This window comes from Colletotrichum truncatum (genome assembly GCF_014235925.2).
Source record: "Colletotrichum truncatum strain CMES1059 chromosome Unknown Contig_0008, whole genome shotgun sequence".
Taxonomy (NCBI): Eukaryota; Fungi; Ascomycota; class Sordariomycetes; order Glomerellales; family Glomerellaceae; genus Colletotrichum; species Colletotrichum truncatum.
This window is the reverse complement of record NW_027222405.1, coordinates 2,929,330-2,946,839: the sequence shown is the minus strand read 5'-3', so window position 1 is coordinate 2,946,839 and position 17,510 is coordinate 2,929,330. Positions and strand designations below refer to the sequence as shown.

The following is a 17,510-nucleotide window of genomic DNA, read 5'->3' as shown; positions in this document are numbered from 1 at the left end:
TGTTTAGGCAGCCGAAACGATCGGGACGATCGTCTTTTTCGGGACGGGCACCTGTCACAGTTCTATTAGACACAACAGTAGGGATGCCACAGTTATGGGGCTGCCAGTGTGGCTGCCAGTGGGGCTGCCACACGTGGGGCGATACTGTCGCCCTAGACCGCCCTATAGGTATATTAGACCACCTGTTCGCTAGACCTAGGATAGACCTAACCTAATAGACAACAATGACTAGAACGACTTATTAACTGTGACAGATATAATAAATAAGGTCTTAGTAAAGTTTACGTCTAAGAAGTAATTCCTTAACTAAAACTAGAAGGTAATACTTATTATTTTAAAAAATCTTATAAATATATATAAGTTTCGTAAGGTAGCATATAAGGCTAAAAACCTTTTTACTTTTCTTCGCAAAGCCTTAATTACTTTTAATAAAGACGTTTATACTATTATACTTATTTTCGAAAGTTAAGTAGATCTGCTTATTACTAAACTATAAGTATAAAAAAGTTACGACTAAAATAATATATGCTTAACATAGTAATAACTAGTATAATACCTTTACTTACTATTAATATATTTATAAAAACGCTTATATCTAAACCTCTAACTTAAATTTAAACTTAAACTAAACGAAAGCTTTTTCTTAAGGTATAAGAAGTAATAAAGTAGGAGAGAGAAGGAATAAAGTTACGTAAGCGTACGTACTTATAAGTTAAGTAGTAAGGCTATATAGACGTTATTTAGGAGGATATAACTCTTAAGGGGGGTAGCTAGGAAGATAAGGAAGAAGACGAAATAGTAGTATAATAAGAGGAAATAATCGTTTAGGTATACTTTATATACTTAAGTTTTATCTATTTCTAAACTATTATTACTTCCTAATAGCAATATATAAAGTTTATCTATACTAATCCTACGGCTACGGAATTATTTTTTTACTTATTTAATACCTTTATTTTGTTTTAATAGTAAGTAAAGTTCTAGTTAAATCCTAGCTTTAATATATTTTTTAAGACGTTATCGTAGGAAGTTTGTTGGAACGGTAGGTAGGTGTTACGGCCAGCTAACTGACAGTGGGTTTGTGTTAACAGTAAGCCAGGGATTGAGAGTAGTAACAGTCGTTCCGTGGTCCTGGTCGAATAGATCGTAGATCTTCAAAGGTCTTGGTGATCAGTCAAGGCCTCAACAAGAGTCGTAGAGTAGTCGTCACTTAGGTATAGCTGAAAGTACCGGTTAGGGTAATCACGAAGTTGATTGCTGAAGAACTAGGAAAGGTAGGACTCGAGAGGACTCGAGTCCCAACTATATACAAGTCTGGTTCCATGCTGAACACTTCCTGATCCTGGGGGACCGACACCCAGGACGTCGGTCCATCGCCATGGACCGCCCTTGGCACCGTCGGTCCTGTCCCAGGACCGCTTATCGTCCGTCGGTCCTGCTTATCGTCACGTGACCTGTATCCTAGTTCTTCCGTTCCGTGGGGGTTGTTACGACGTAACGGCTGACGGCCGTCCCTATAACCGCTGAGCCCCTGCGGGGTCGTCGTCAGTAGTCTGTTAACTGTCGGGTCGTAACATCAGCTCCCCTCTTAAAGGTCTTGTCCTCGAGACCTGAGTATAGGTAGGTCGTTGGTCCCAGGTTGGGGATCCACAAATTTGCTTCCTTTGTTTTTCATGATGCCGACACCATGTCAGGTCGCGTTCGAAAGACAAAGTCGCACTTGACTGTAATAAAAGATCGTGAGAAAGCTGCGCTTATTGAATACGTGGAGTCCCGATCGATTGCTAGCGACATGCCTTGCACTCGTTGTTTCCGTGCAAAGGTCCCGTGTCGTTTTGGCGAGAAGTCTACACGCTGTAGGACTTGCATCGAGGCGAAGAAACCTTGTGACGGCGTCCTCGTGGCGTCTACTCGTAAGTCGTGTTTTTATGTTTTCGCTGTTCTGGGGGTTGCTAATGTTTGCTTCTAGTTCAGAAGTTGAACTCTCAGCAAAAGGAGTAGGATGAGAAAGAAGAGAAAGCGGGTGAGGAGCTATTCGCGCTTCATCAAGAGTTTGCTCGTTTGCAAGTTCAAATGGCGGATGCTGCGGGTCGTCTGAAACGGATTCGGACGGTCCGTAAGATGGTTCGGGAGCGGCAGACCGAAGTTTTTGAGCGTGGTATGCAGGAGGTTGACAGGGAGGATAGCGTCCTGGCGGACGACGAAGTCCTACCTGCCTTGGATGCTTACGAGAGGTTCGTCGTTAGTAACCTCCAGGCAGTGGGTCTCGGGAATGATCCTCCTTGGTCCCTTTTTGGTTTTGGTGACGAGTTTGTGGGTTTGGGTCCTCTGGTAGATAGCGCGGGTGCGGGGAGTGTTAGAGGTTCCTCGGCTACTCAGGGCTAGGTGTTCCTAGGCGAAGAAACGTTTTGTTGCCCTGGGGTTTCTTGGTTGGTCGAAACTTGGGTTGAGGGTTTCTGACGCGAGGGTTGTGTGTTGGTCTTTGCATGACTTTGGCGTGCTGTCGTGTTTCCCATTGCGTCCAGTATTCTTGAAGTTCCTCTTGTACGTGCTCCAAGTTTGATGCGGGTTCCCATGTGTTTTCTTCGTGTCCGTAGTTTTTCTACTTGATTAGGTATTGTATTTCTATGTCATCGTGCTGATCGATGTGATCGAGGATCCTTTCGACCTCGTAGTCCTGTTCCGGGTCGACTTCGATGTAGTCCATAGTTCGTAATCCTTTTGGTACTGGCTCGAGAAGTGAAATATGAAAAACTGGATGACACTTCATAGTGTCTGGTAGTGCGAGTTTGAAGTTGACGTTGGATACCTTCTTCGTGATTTCGAAGGGTCCAAGTTTCTTGAAGTCCAACTTATCGCTTGGTCGTTTTGTTTTGATGTTCCGGCGGAGAAGGTATGCGCTATCCCCCTCCTTCAGAGTTGGTCCCTCAACTCTTGTCTTGTCAGCGTATTTGCGCATGCGTTCGCGCACAAATTCAAGGTCTCTAGGAAGATCTCGTTGGATTTCCTTAAGTTTGTTAATATCTGCCACAGCTTTCAGAGCTGTTGGGCCTTGTCGGGGTTGTCCATAGGCTGTCGGGTTGAATCCGTAGTTCAAGTAGAATGGTGATTCTTTTATACTTTCTCCTACTGCGCTGTTGTAGGCGAACTAGGCCATAGGTAGCAGTTGGACCCAGTTGTTTTGCTGATAGTTGACGTAGCAGCGTAGGTAGGTTTCCATGATCTGATTGATTCGTTCTGTCTAGCCATCGGTTTGCGGATGGAAAGCGGTGGACATCTTGTAGTCAGATCCTAGCTGCGAGATCAGGGATCTCCAAAACTTGGAAGTGAACAGCTTGTCTCTGTCGGATACGATTTCCTTCGGCATTCCGTGTTGGCTTACGATCACCTGCAGAAACTTGTAGGCGAGGTCTTCTGCAGTGCTTGACTCCATGTACGGAATGAAGTATGAGTACTTTGTGAGTCTGTCGACGATGACGAGGACACTGTCGTAGTGGACGTTGGTCATCGGTTCTCGGGACTTAGGTAACTTAGTAACGAAGTCCAGCGAGATGGATTCCTATACGGTTTGCGGCACTGGGAGCGGCTGTATCTTTCCATAAGGCTGATGTCGGCTGGGTTTGCTTTTTGCGCAAACCTCACAGTCCTTAATCGCTAAAGATACTTCTTGTCGTATAGCCGTTTTATCGTAGTGTTGACGGATGCGTTTCCACGTTTTGGTTACGCCTTGGTGACCATGTGCGGGTGCGGAGTGTATCTCCCTAATGGCTTCAGGAGACATCCTTCCAGGCGTGCTGGTACTGTCTCTTCTAGCCATCATTAAGAGTCTGGCTGCTAGCACAAGGTCTCCGTTTTTGTCTGTTTTGAGGATAACTCGGGTTTCCTCAGGTACCTAGACCTCGTGGTCCGGTCGTCGGCTGAGGGCGTCGGCCCTGCCGTTCTCCTTGCCCTTCCGGTAGATGATTCTGAAATTGAATTCTGACAAGAATTCGGACCATCGAATTTATCGTTTGTTAAGATCTTTCGATGTAGTGAAGTATGCGAGGTTCTTGTGGTCGGTGTATACTTTGACCTCGTACTTGGTTCCTGAGAGTTGCGGTCTCTATTCTTTGAATGCCTCGATAATTGCCATAAGTTCCTTGTCGTGTATCTGGTAGTTGAGTTCTGGGCCGTGTAACTTGCGTGAGAAGAAGGCGCAAGGGTGTAGTCGTCCTTCGTCGTCTCGTTGGCCTAGTTGTCCTCCTATAGCGTAGTCTGAGGAGTCGGTCTCGACTTCGAATGGTTTCTCGGGGTTTGGTATAACAAGTATTGGTTCCGATGTGACTTGTTGTTTGATCTCGTTGAAGGCTTGTTCTTGTTCTTCTTCCCATTGCCAGGGAACATCTTTCTTCGAGAGTCTCGTGAGAGGGTCGTTTTTGTCTAAGTACCCTTCTAGGAACCGTCGGTAGTAGTTCACATATCCAATAAAGGATTGTACGTCCTTAACGTTCTGTGGTATAGGCCAGTCTCGTACTGCTGCGATTTTGTCTTTGGACATTTTGAGGATTCCTGGGGCTATCGTAAAACCTAGGAATTCGACTTCTTTGGCGTGAAACTTGCTCTTCTCGGGTTCCACTAGGAGTTTGGCGTCTTGCAGTTTCCGCAGTACTTGGTGTACGTGTTTTTTGTAGTCTTCCAGAGTCTTGGAGAAGATTAGGATGTCGTCGAGGTAAACTACGACGAACACATCTAGAAATTCTCGTAAGACGTGGTTGATCATCGTCTGGAATGTCGCGGGTGCATTAGTGAGTCCGAAGGGCATCACAAGGTACTCGTAATATCCTCGGCGTGTTCGAAACGCTGTCTTCCATTCTTCACCTGATTTCATCCGGATTAGGTTATAGGCTCCTTTTAGGTCGAGTGCTGTAAACCACTGTGCTCCGTGCAACAGGTCTCGTAGTTCGGAGATGAGCGGTAGTGGGTAGCAGTTCTTGATCGTAATGTCGTTGAGTTTCCGGTAGTCGACGCAGAGTCGTAGTTTGCCGTTCTTTTTTGGTACGAACAGGATTGGGTATCCCGCTGGTGATGTAGAGGGTCTGATGTATCCCTTCTGTAGATTTTCTTTGAGGTAAGCGTCGAGTGCTTCCATTTCTTTCTGGTTGAGTCTGTAGATTGCTTCTAGCTTTGGCTCCTTCCCTTCCTTAAGGGGTATCTCGTGGTCGTAGTTGCTGTGTTCCGGGAGTCCGGTCTCGAGTTCTTCGGCGAATAGCTTCTGGTATTGCCGGTATTCTTCTGGGATAGACAGAAGTCGGTCTTCCTTGCCGATGTCTGTTGCTAATAACGTCCTGGCGTTTGCATCCTTTATCCGTAGGTATGCTAGAAATCTCTTCGCTTTAGGAGTCTTGAGAGGTTTGTTTGAGGCACCGTTCCGTAGTTGCTTCTCAGTGACTAAATCCTAGTCCTAATAGAGTTGGCCTGTTCTCTAATCTATCCGTGGGTTACTGTCGTATAACTATGGTCTTCTAAGGATGACATCGTACTTGTCTCCTATCTCCGTAATATCGAAGTTCAGTCGCTTATTCCGGCCATGGATCTGCAAAGGGAGTTGCGCTGTCTCCATAGCAATGCGTCCTCCGCCGTACTGGACTTGTTCTCCTTTAACGGTGCTGAGTTCGTAGCAGTCTTCGGCTGCTTTTCTTTTCTAGGTTATCTTTCTTTTATTTACCGTTCTTAGTGATATGAAGTTTCCTTAGGCTCCGCTGTCGATCATGGCGGTAGCTGTTCTTCCGTTGAGCTGTATTTGGACTTGTACATGCTCGTGTCGTTGTGTCGTGGGCGTCGTTGCGCTACATAGGGACCTTGTCTGGACTGCCTGTCGTTGTCCCTTGTCTTCGGTAGGCGAGTCTAGTTTTTTGACTGCTCGTCCGTTCCTTGTTCGTCGTTTTCTTGCTGTTTCTTCCATGCTTCGTCTTTCTTGATATAGTGGACTCGGCGCTGGTCTTGGTAGCAGTGATACCACTATATTTCTTCGTCAGAGTCCTCTCCAGAGCTGGTGTCGTTGACTGAAGCGACTTCAAAGGCGACTTCCAGTTGGGCATGTTGGCGGGCAACATCGCGAGGTGTTTCCGAGTCGTTGGGGGTGTTCTTGGTCGTTTCTGATTCGACCTGTTCTTCTAGTTCTTGGTTGATTTGGCGGATCCGTGCGGGATCTCCTTGTGCATGTTGTCGTCGTTCGATGTGTGCGTCCAGCGCACCGAGTTGTCGTTGCCATATAGGGTTTTGTGAGTCCTGTTGAATCCGCTGCAGGTTGGCTTGTCGTCCTGCGTAGAGGAGGTTCAGTCTTCGCTAATTGTCTTGTTCTAATTCCTCGTTGTCGTTCATACTGTCAAGCTGTTCGATTGTCTTGCGCTCGATTTTGCTGTTGCTTCTATATCCCACAGCGAGGGTCCGTTTAGGTGCGTTGGTGGTGTCGTAACCAGATCGTTCTTGAGGTTTCTAGGGGTACCATCCTGCGTGTTCCTTACTGCTAGAGTGGATATGGCAGTTGTCATCGAAGCAGGTGGTCCAGTTGAGTTGTTCATGAGGGATCGTCTTCGTAGCGATACTCGCTTATCGTTTCTCTAGTACCGGTTGGAAGCGTTCCTTCTTAGGTAACCTGCATTCGTATGCTAGGTGTCCAATCTTCTAGCAGTTATAGCACTGTCTATCTTTCTTCCAACTATCGTTCTTTTTGTCGTTTCTCTGTATAGCACTAAGGTCCATTAGTCCACTGTGGTGACCATAGGCAGTACTTTGTCAGGGGTTGTTCCAGTTGTTACAGGGTCTATTGTCGTTTCGCTGGTTGTTGAACTGGTGCTAAGGCTGCCACTGGTACTTGCGTCCTGAGTTAGGGTTTTGTCGTTTTTCGCCTCTTTCCTTTCGTCGTTCGAAAAGCCGGTTGTCGATTTTGATGGCGAGTTCGGCGTACTAGAGAAAGTCGTTAGGTCGATCAATCTTGATGATCTCGTCCTTGACTTCGTCTTTTAGTCCTTAATAGAACATAAAGATCTTGGTTTCCTCGGTGAGGTCGAGTTGAACGCTAAGTTGTCGGAAATTAGCGGAGTAGTCTTTGGCGGACTTAGTCTGCTTAAGTTATGCCAGATCTCGTTCGGCTTGTCGCTTTTCGTCGGGGTCTTGGAAGAGTGACCTGAGCGCATCCTCGAATCCTTTAAAATTGGCATAGATGTCGCGGGTCTCGGTGGTGCACTCGTCGAGGGTCTCGCATTTGAGGTATTCTTCCTGGATTGGTTCAAACCACTTGAGGGCCTTTCCTCGGAGGTAGGTGGCTGCGTGTACTACTTTTTCGGTTTCGTTGGTGAAATCTCTATGGTGAAAGTTCTGGTAGTTTTTGACCTGAATCAGGAATCCTTTAAGGGTCCCGGGGGTTCCGTCGTAGGTGACAGGCGCACTGAGCTTAAGCTTTTGTCGTCCTCCGTGGACGGGCGTGGTGACGATGTTGGCGGCGGCCCGGAGGGTGGTGATTTCCCCCTGGAGTTCCTAGATCTTCCGGAGGTTGGCATCCCCCTTGATGTCTTCTTCCAGCTTCTTGTAGGCCTGTCCAGCGTGCTGGAGTTGCTCGTTAAGGTTTTCCATTGCTTGTCGGTTTTCGTTAACGATTTTCTGCATGTCTTTTGTCTCGGCTTCTTGTTTCTGGATTATGCGTCGGAGCTTATCGTAGCTTTCCTTGGTGAAAGAGCCATCTCCATCGGAGTCGTACTTAAGGTCCGGCATGTCGAAGTCCTCAGTGTTGGCGGGCTCCTGCGCGAGGCTCTGAGGCTGGTTGCGCGAAGAGGATGAGGATCCTGGAGTGGGTGATTTGGCAGAAGCGCGAGAAGACATCTTGTCTATACTGTTTAGTAGTTCTCAAAAGGTGACTTACTGAACAGGAGCAATCAAAGTGTTACGGCCAGCTAACTGACAGTGGGTTTGTGTTAACAGTAAGCCAGGGATTGAGAGTAGTAACAGTCGTTCCGTGGTCCTGGTCGAATAGATCGTAGATCTTCAAAGGTCTTGGTGATCAGTCAAGGCCTCAACAAGAGTCGTAGAGTAGTCGTCACTTAGGTATAGCTGAAAGTACCGGTTAGGGTAATCACGAAGTTGATTGCTGAAGAACTAGGAAAGGTAGGACTCGAGAGGACTCGAGTCCCAACTATATACAAGTCTGGTTCCATGCTGAACACTTCCTGATCCTGGGGGACCGACACCCAGGACGTCGGTCCATCGCCATGGACCGCCCTTGGCACCGTCGGTCCTGTCCCAGGACCGCTTATCGTCCGTCGGTCCTGCTTATCGTCACGTGACCTGTATCCTAGTTCTTCCGTTCCGTGGGGGTTGTTACGACGTAACGGCTGACGGCCGTCCCTATAACCGCTGAGCCCCTGCGGGGTCGTCGTCAGTGGTCTGTTAACTGTCGGGTCGTAACAGTAGGAATCTCGTAGATAGTACGATATCCTTATAACAGGGTATTAGAGTAAGGGAACTTGTACTTATGAAGTAGGGCTTTAATAGTAAAGAATGTATAGGCTTATATTGAAGCTGAGTTGGTTGAGGAACTAATAGCTAGCTAAGGGAGAGAATTAGGCTAGTTATATAGTAGTATAACGTCGCCTATAATAGCTAATATAGGAAGCTATAAGCTAGGTTTAGTATACGTAAGTATATACGTCAACTAGCTTATAAAGCAGCTTATAAATCAGACTAGAATCTTCTTTAACTAAATAGACTTTTAGATAAGGTTAAAGAGAGTATTCCATAGGGATCTGAATGTCATATGTTTAAACTAGCAAGCAGCCATTCTTAGCTAGTTACTTTTGTAAGTCCTACTAAGTCTTAGATAAGACTAAATAGGATAAATAAGTAAAATAGAAGTATAATATACTTATACTTCTAACATCTTATCTAGTATAAGCTTAGCAGCTAGCTTTATATCTTAAGCTATAATATACGGTAGTATAAAGTAATGTTAAGTATCGTTCGGGATTATAAGGATATTATAAGATGTTATAAGATGTTGTAAAGCTTTGTTAGAAAACTATACGTAATATAACGGGGGCGACGCCTAGCGCCTAGGGATATGCGAATCTATATAAAAGCTAATAGTTAGCAAATGATTATATAGAAATATATAAAAGCTTAAAAAATCGGAAAAAAAAATCAAAAATAGAGAAGATAAAAGAAAACGGAAGTATAATAAAGGATAAAAACTAAATCTCTATAAAACAGTATAGAAAGCGTTATAAATTTCTATATAGTAAAGGTTATATACCTAAACTCTGTGTTACGACCCGTAAACAAGGATAACAGCTGAAAGACCCACTTGGACGTCGGGCGGCTGTAACGATTGATTGATTGATTGATTTATTCCTACTCGGTTATGAAGCCGCTCTTATGCCAGCAGCTATGCCCGGAAAGCAGGGTTTGGCAGGTAGCCGAAGCGTCGACAATAAACAGCGACGCCCCACTTCGCCCTGATGTTGCATCAGGGCCAGCTATCCCCAAGCTCCCCACTATGTTCTCTATTCTGTGTGTTTGTGCCCTCTGTTGAAGAAGTGTGTTGCTCTCCTGTCTGCTTTCTCGCTTTTGTGTTGCTCTCTAGAATGCTTGTTTTGCGTCCTCCTGCTTCGGTTCAGTTGGTGCTGGTAGCACCGTATCTGGTTCTTTGTACCTACAGTCTCCCCCCAGCGCTCAGCTTTGTCTCTTTGTTTTGTCCGTATCCTCCCGGACTTGTATGTGCCGTTTTCTCAGTTGCATCTGTAAATTCTTTGTTGCCTCCTGCCGGGTTCCTATGTGGCCTCTTGTTTCTTGCCTGTTGACCACTATTGCCCTCCACCACATTGGCCTAAGGGTCTTCCACGAAGCACAATGCTCCACTGACTCCGACATGTTCGATTACTGGGTATGAGAGCTCCCGCACAGATTCCGCAGACATTGTCGCGCGTTGAAGGGACACCAATCCTTCTTCGCAAAAGGGGCGACAGGGGACCAGTCTGTCTGTGGTCTGTAGTATTGTGTGGCATCGATCGTAGCATGCCTAATGCCTGGTGCTTTCTCCGTGCGGAAGGTGATACTGTTCTGTCGGACTCATCTTCGTCGTTGTGGGACGTTGCAAACTTTGTCGGGGGTGACAGGTGACCCAAAACCTGTCGGCGGCTGTTGTGTTGAAGTTGATTGTTTGGGCGCAGTCTTAGTGCTTCGTGTAGCGGCTTGTGGCTCGCCTGTGGTGGTGGTAACAGTGTTGTCTATTGATATGTCGTATTTTGCGGCTTGCTCTCAAGTTTTTCATTGTAGTCGGGGCGTGCTCTGCGGCCATCTTGGGCCCCTTTGGGACGTAGAATCAAGGCCGAGGATGGCATTGCATCGAAGGGGGCTCTGTGGCCGCGAGCACGCGTATTTGGGGCCGTTTTTGCTCCGATTTTCAAAAATTTCGTTCTCGCTGTTGTTGATGTTTTTTTTGGGGCGGCTGTAACAGGACATTTGTACTGCAGATTGATTGATTGATTGATTTATTCCTACTCGGTTATGGAGCCGCTCTTATGTCAGCAGCTATGCCCGGATAGCGGGGTCCGGCAGACAGCCGAAGCGTTCGAATGTTAATCCGAGCCGCCCCACTTCGCCAATGCGAAAACATTGACCAGCTGTCCCCAAATTCCTGCTTTGCACTTTAACCTCTATCTACATTTGGCGGCCACCTAATGTTGATCGCGGTTTCCTACTAATGTGACCTCTATGATAGGATCTGTCGAGTCCTAATGCCTCGTTCTGTGGTTCTGCGTACCTACAGTCTCCCCCCAATGTTCAGCTTTGTCTGGGTTGTGACTCGATCCTGAATTGCCCAAGGATCTCGGTTTGTTCCATGAATCTGATGGCTTTCGCGGCTGCTTTGCGTTCGTTCAATACGACCCGGAGGTTATGTCGTCCTGGGATGGCTCCTAGTTCCTGGCGTCGGAGTTGTCGAAACCTACGGCACCGCAACAGGACGTGCGATACCGTTTGTCGTCCTTCCCGGCATTGGCAGTTGGCGTCCGTGGCGTCCGGAACTCTTCGGTTGAAGAGGAAGTCCCTGAGTCCGATCTTTTCCGTGCGCATCTGCACGAGGATTGAGCTCTGTCGTTTGCTTAGCCTACTATGGAGCTGTAACACTTTCTTTGTTGGTTTCGGCGTGTGACGATGGGTGGTTCTACCTCGTGTCTCTCTCGACCACTCGGCTTGCCACGTTTTATTTGCCTCCCTATGCGTCCATGTCTTAAGCGTTGACCGGAGTGCGTATAGCTCCTTTGGTGTGTCTGCCTTAGTGCCCGTCTGGCCGTTCTGCCGCCAGCCTGTGGCTTCTTTGGCTGCTATGTCAGCGTCTTCATTGCCCTGGATTCCCGTGTGAGCGGGTACCCATCGGATCTCTGTCTTAAGTCCATGTTCCTGGAGTTTCTGTGTCTTGTCTGCAATGGTCTTGAGCAAGTAGGAGCCTGATTTGCCCTTCGGCTTGGCTGACGATCTGATGGCTGCTTGGTTGTCGGTGTAGATGAGGATTTTACTTCTGTTGTTCCCTTTCCGTTTATCCTCTTCCGCAATCTCGAGGGCGAGGATAATGCCTCGCAGCTCCCCTGCATAGACTGTTGAGGTGGCGTCATCTCCCATATATGAGCTACGGGTTTGTCGTGTAGTGTGGCATACCGCCGCTGCTCCTATGTGGCCGTTGATGCCGCTTCCGTCTGTATAGATATGTAACGCTTCATTTTCTATATCGAGACTTGTCTGGTGTTCCTTTGCTGCCGTTTCCGCAGTGTCTGCGATATATATGCGCGGCCCTTGCCACCATGGAGGGGTGATGAAGGGTGGGATCTGCTCGCTCGGTCTGGTGTTACTGCCCTGTTTGTTGTGAAGCTCTTGTTCGATTGTGTGTCTTGGGCTTAACCTTTGCTTCTTCTTTCTTCTTCTCTTCCTCCTATTCTGGGTGCTTTCGCAGCCTTGCTCTGGTGGGCCTAGCCTGTTGATCGTGTCGATGTTGTGTTTCCATATTCGTTGCTCCATCGGTAGCAGGTTCATTTCGACGTCGAGTGCTGGAGCGGACGTAGCCCTGAAGGCTCCGCACATTGCCCTTGCCGCCCTTGCTTGTAATCGTTTCAGTCTATTGAGAGTTCGGTCTGTGTATCCCTTTCCCCTCCAGCCGGAGTTAGACCATGCTGAGCAGGCATACATCATCTGTGGTATTGCTACTCCTTGGTATATTGTTCGCATTTCTTTGGTCTTCACTCCCCAGGTGGAGCTCCCGAGGCTGCTGATCGCGGAGATGGTTTTTGAGACTTTACGCTCTATCGCATCGATGTGTTGTTTCCATCTAAGTATGGCATCCATCGTGAGGCCAAGGTATTTGCATGTCGGTTTGGGGTGTATTTCCCCCCATTTGCTCTGTAGTGGAGTATTGGTATTGATTCTCGACCTTGCCCTTGTGAAGTGGACTAGTTGGAACTTTTCGGGCGCGAAAACGGAGGCGTGGGTTGTTGCCCAGTCCTCCGCTTCGTCTAGTGCATCTTGGAGCTTGCGGCATGTTTCTTCAGTCGTTTCTGCCCATGCTAGGATCGCTACGTCGTCTATAAACCCAGTGGCCAGTGTTTCCTGGCCTTGGTTACATCTGTCGAGGATATCTGCATTATAGAATAGGTATAGGATCGGTGAAAGAGGAGAGCCCTGTGGGATGCCGGTGGTGAGCGTGTAAGGCTCTGACCGGTATCCGTCGATGTGTATTTGGGTTTGTCTGTTTCCTAAGAAGCTAGTAATCCATCGTACTATGGATTCGTTAATCCGTCTCTTCCTGAGGTTGTGTAGGAGTCTCTGGTGTGACACGTTGTCGAACGCCCCCGAGACATCTAGGAGAAGGAGGCTCGCCGCCATCCCTTGTCTAGTGTTCCAAGCCTCATATATCTTATCGATAATGAGGTGTAGGGCATGTTCCGTCGATCTCTGTCTCCTCCCGCCCATATGGTTCTTAGGCAACAGGTTGTATGTCTCTGCTAGGTAGCTTAGCCTTTCCGCTATGATTGCATCCATAATCTTTCCGACTGTGTTGAGCAGCGCTATTGGCCTATATGCTTTCGGAACTGTATAGTTATCTTTACCTGGCTTCCGTAGCACTATGGTAGTAGATTTCCTGAAGTGCTGGGGGCAGTAACCGATGCGGAGGCTCTGGTTAAATGCCCTGGCTAGGTGAGGGCTGATCCATGGTTTGGCGATTTGTAGCGCTCTGTTCGTGATGCCGTCTGGGCCGGGTGCCTTACGCGGTGCTGTTTTCTTTATTGCTTCCTCTACCTCGTTCTCGGATATTGGTGGGAGCGTGATCTGGTCTCTATATGTTGCGTTTTGTATGTCCTCTAGGTTTGCTTCTGGTGGTGCTGGGAAGAATGTTTCCCGAAAGAGCTCTGCTTTCTCTTCAGGTGTGGTTGCCGTATGATTACTACCTGGCTTGGCGATTTCTGGCGTGACTGTCGGCATTTGGTTCTGTCTGGTTCTGGCCCATTTAGCAATCCTCCAGAGTGATTCTGGTGATTCTGCTGCTGTTTCAACCGCCTCGCGATGTGCCTTTTGTAGCGCCTTTCTTATCGTCCGGCCTTTCTTGTTTCGGGCTATGATATATTCTTCCCAGTTCTGTTCTGTGTGTTCCGCATAGAACCGTCTTCGGAGTCGTTTGGTCTCGGCCAGGACCTCCTCGCACTCTTCGCTCCAGCCGGCTCGCGATTTGGGGGACAAGATCTTCTTTGGTACCGCTTCTTCAGTCGCTATACTGAGGGCTTCAGTGATGTCCTGGACATATTTATCGAGGGCAGACTTTGTTCTTGGCCTCCTTAGTGGTGGGAGCTCCCTTTTAATAGCCCTTATGAATACCCTTTCGTCTAGGGCTTTCCAGTTTCTCCTTTCCTCTGGTTGTAGTTGCGCGATTGTGAGGTCTAGCGACGTTGCTATCGGAAGGTGATCTGAATCGTGGTTTACTTCGTCTTCTATGCCGCACTTAATAAGCCTTTCGATGAGTCCTACTGTAAGTAGACACAGGTCTATCGTTGAGCTATAGTCTCCTTCCTTGTATGTGATTGTTCCCGCGGGTAGCTGGTTGATGAGGTCGGAGTCGTCCATGAGTTCTACCAGTTCCCTGGCTCCCGCGTCTGTCGTTCGAATGTCGCTTCCTCCCCATAGTTCGTGGTGGAGGTTAAAGTCCCCCACCACTATTTGCTCGATGTGATTGTTGGTTTCTAGGGCTGTTCGTAGTTGTTGTAGGACCGTTTTCTCTCCCTCTTCCTGATTTTGGGGATTATATATGTTGTGTATGGCAATTTTGACGCCCTGGTCAGTCTCTGATCCAATGGTGAGGGTACAGAGATCCTTGCTGTGTTCCTTAAACTGCCACTTAGAGTGGTCCAGCTTTTTGTTTACGAAGAAGCAGACCCTGGCTGGGCCTCCCTCTCTGTTCGACGGATAGCAGAGGTGGAAGCGGTCCTTTGCTGGGTGGTGTGTTGTGGCGTTAAATGGGTTCTTCCATGGTTCCTGGATAGCGATGATGTCGTATTTATCGATCCGAGGGTCGCGGAGGAGCGTAGCCATAACGGTGTCTCTTGATTTTCTGACGTTATACTGTAGTATTGTAAGTGTATGTTGTGTTATCATTCACTATCGTCGACTATTTCCATGTTGTGGCTGTTGTGTATCGTCTGCGTGTTTACGTCTATAGCTTCTAGTGCTCGGCGGGAGGGCATTATTACCCTCCTTGGTCTGGGCTTCTCTGGGGCGACTGTGATTGTGTTTTCGTCGTTTTTGTTGTTTTCATGCTGTGTATCGCCGCCTGTTGACTTTTGGCGTTTCTGTACTTTCTTCTTAATGGGTGATCTGCTACGCCCCGGGCGGGTATCCTGAGTTGGGCCTGGTTCCAGTACCGGCCTTGTTGTTATTCCAGTTTGGGGTTCCGTCTCCTTAGCGGTTGGGGATGTCTTCGCCTCTGGGTGGTACCGTGGTCGTTGTCTATAGGCCTCCTTGATCTTGGCTAACTCGCGCATCCTAGTCGGGCAGCGGCCGTGCCAGGCCTCGTGTTCTCCATGGCATGCTGCACACTTCCGGGGTGTGTCTGCGTCGCTCTTCGTAGGGCACTCTCGGGTCGCATGTTCTTGCGCGCAGTAGCCGCATGTTGTCGTTGCCTTGCACTGGGTTCCTATGTGGCCGTATGAGTGGCATCTGAAGCATTGCCTCAGACGGCACTGTCTGTCGTATCGTTCGCATTGGAACACCTCTCCTTGCCAGATAAGTCCTTCGTCGATAAGTCTATTGGCGTCTTCCGCTTTTGAGAATTCAACTATGACGGATGATGCTGACTTGGTGTTGGTAGGGTTGGGTAATACCCGCGGGTACCCGTATGGGTAGTACCCAAAACTACCCGTGGGTAGTTTGGGTAAACCCGAATTACCCACGGGCAGTCCCACTATATTTACCCGCGGGTTGAAAGGCCCGTGGGTAAAACGACCCATGGGTTACACTACCCACGGGTAATTTTGCTACCCACAAGAAACGCGGGAAATACTGTAACTAAGATAGAAAGAAAATATAACTAGTTAGTTATAGGGAGAAAGAGTAAGTTACATAAAACATAGATGGCTAGAATAGATTACTACAAATATAAGAAACTAATAGAGAATAATACGATAAAGTCGGAGTGAAATCAGAGGAACAATGTATATTTAATCGCTATCCTCGTCAGGAGAGAGTTCGACAAGATCTAGCCGAGTAAGTCTCTTCCTTTTGCGACCCCCAAGCTCGGAGAAGTTTGGGAGTTCTTGGGATACAGAAGGCGTAGGTGAGTTGCTAAGTTGGGAAACTTGACTCGATAGTTTTGGCTGTTGAGAGCTAGATAAGGATGGCAGCTCCTCATCTCTATCGCTAATATCCTCCTCTTCTACTGAGACTTCGTAAGGAGGCGGGGAGGGAGCATCTCCTGTAGCAGTAATAGAGATCTTAGTAAGATCATCAGAGACCTTCAGATATCTCTGAATATCAGCTTTATCCAATAGAGAAGAGTAGTTAAAAGCTTCTCTAATAATATGCTGGCGCTCTTCAGATGCTTCAGTGATATTCGTGTCATCTGGAACTTCCTCAAGTGTGGTTTGGGAAAGCCAGGCCTCATTATTCTGGCTAATTTTGATAGTCAAAGTATCAAAAATAGTATCAGCCGAAAGGTTGAACCGAGCGTAGTGACAGATATGGCGAGCAAGGCTGAATGATCGCTCTAAGGGTATTGACGTCGGTTGAATAGATAAGAAGTCTCGAGCCATGCGACAAATACCATGGAATCTGGGATAGCTATTGTCTAGGCGGACCCAAAATTGCTGAACAGTTTCATCAGGGAACATAACTAAATATAGTTATTAGCTGTTAAGCCTAGTAAGATATGAGTCTTTATCTTACTAATATTAAAAAAGTCATTACAGATATTTCGTGCGTCTTGGGATGATGACATTTTGCCCTTATAATAGGTTAGTACAGTGAGTTGCTACAATAGATTGCTACAAATACCCTTTTCTTTGGACTGCGTGATGGTAAACTATGCAGAGTGTATCGGAGTCCTTCAGTTGCAGCTTTTTGAGTATTGGTATGGCGTTCCGAATCTTGATGGTACTGCTTTGTATATACCTCGATAAATTCTTGCTGTACTCGAGTTCGAAGTGAGGCTGAAGAAGGAAGGTATTCGAAGTAATTTGCGAATTGGAATCGCGTGTCAAAAGTACTCGAAACTGATGTCCCAGCTTCAGGGGTAAGGAGAGTTGCAATACCATATACCTTGAAGGAATCCTCTTCAATTAGCTTTTGAACGTATTTTTCCAGCTTCTCTTGGCCCTTTTTCGTAGCAGCCTGAAGGATTGATATCCAAGTAAAGTCTTTGCTAGTAACTTTATCTTTAAGTGCAGAGGCGCAAAAGTACAAGTGAACTGTTGCAACTTGTAATAAAGTAAAGGTATGACCAGGGGTAAGGTTATTTAACCGGCTGAGGATGTTTGTAAAGAGTAAAAACGGGCTGGTGATATCAAGCAGAATATCAAGAGCCTCCCAATCGGTCTCCACAAGAGAGAATTGTTCCTGTAGAGAGTGCTTTTCAACCCAAGCTGAAATCGTTGTTTTAAGCTCTCTTGCGCGGAGACACATAAGTGTAGTAGAGTTCCACCTTGTCTTAACATCGCGGAGGAGGCGTAGTGGTCGCTGGCCAATGCGAGTCGATTTCTGGAGGTCGAGAAACTCTTGCGTCTTCTTACTAGAAAGCTTAAGGGAAACTGCGAGGTCACGAATCTGGAGGTATATATGTTAATATAAAATCTTATAACTAGGTGAAGTATCTAACCTTTTGAATAACAGCTCCAAAAGGATTTTCCCCAGCAGTAGAATCTTCAGTATCAAAATCATCGTCAGAGTCCTCTTGATCTTTAGCTCGAGTAGTAGAAGGCTCAAACTCTGTAGAGGCTTCTACCATCGAA

General features: G+C 47.2%; 4 protein-coding genes across 4 annotated transcripts; 2 read left to right on the top strand and 2 right to left on the bottom strand.

The window, feature by feature from the left end:
* Positions 1-1,687: 1,687 nt before the first annotated feature.
* Positions 1,688-2,001, top strand: CTRU02_212283 (uncharacterized protein; the record flags this gene model as incomplete). The annotated part of the gene is made up of 2 exons (XM_036727082.1): positions 1,688-1,913; positions 1,970-2,001. 2 exons carry the CDS (start codon positions 1,688-1,690, stop codon positions 1,999-2,001), a joined length of 258 nt encoding a protein of 85 aa, XP_036581326.1.
* Positions 2,002-2,073: 72 nt separating this feature from the next.
* On the top strand, positions 2,074-2,385 carry CTRU02_212282 (uncharacterized protein; the record flags this gene model as incomplete). The annotated part of the gene is made up of 1 exon (XM_036727083.1): positions 2,074-2,385. One exon carries the CDS (start codon positions 2,074-2,076, stop codon positions 2,383-2,385), a length of 312 nt encoding a protein of 103 aa, XP_036581327.1.
* A 5,130-nt stretch (positions 2,386-7,515) lies between these two features.
* CTRU02_212281 (uncharacterized protein) lies at positions 7,516-7,857 on the bottom strand (the record flags this gene model as incomplete). Its single annotated transcript, XM_036727084.2, has 1 exon — positions 7,516-7,857. One exon carries the CDS (start codon positions 7,855-7,857, stop codon positions 7,516-7,518), a length of 342 nt encoding a protein of 113 aa, XP_036581328.1.
* Positions 7,858-10,812: 2,955 nt separating this feature from the next.
* Positions 10,813-15,515, bottom strand: CTRU02_212280 (zinc knuckle; the record flags this gene model as incomplete). Its single annotated transcript, XM_036727085.1, has 2 exons — positions 10,813-14,631; positions 14,721-15,515. The coding sequence occupies 2 exons, from the start codon at positions 15,513-15,515 to the stop codon at positions 10,813-10,815; spliced, it is 4,614 nt and encodes a 1,537-aa protein (XP_036581329.1).
* Positions 15,516-17,510: the final 1,995 nt, after the last annotated feature.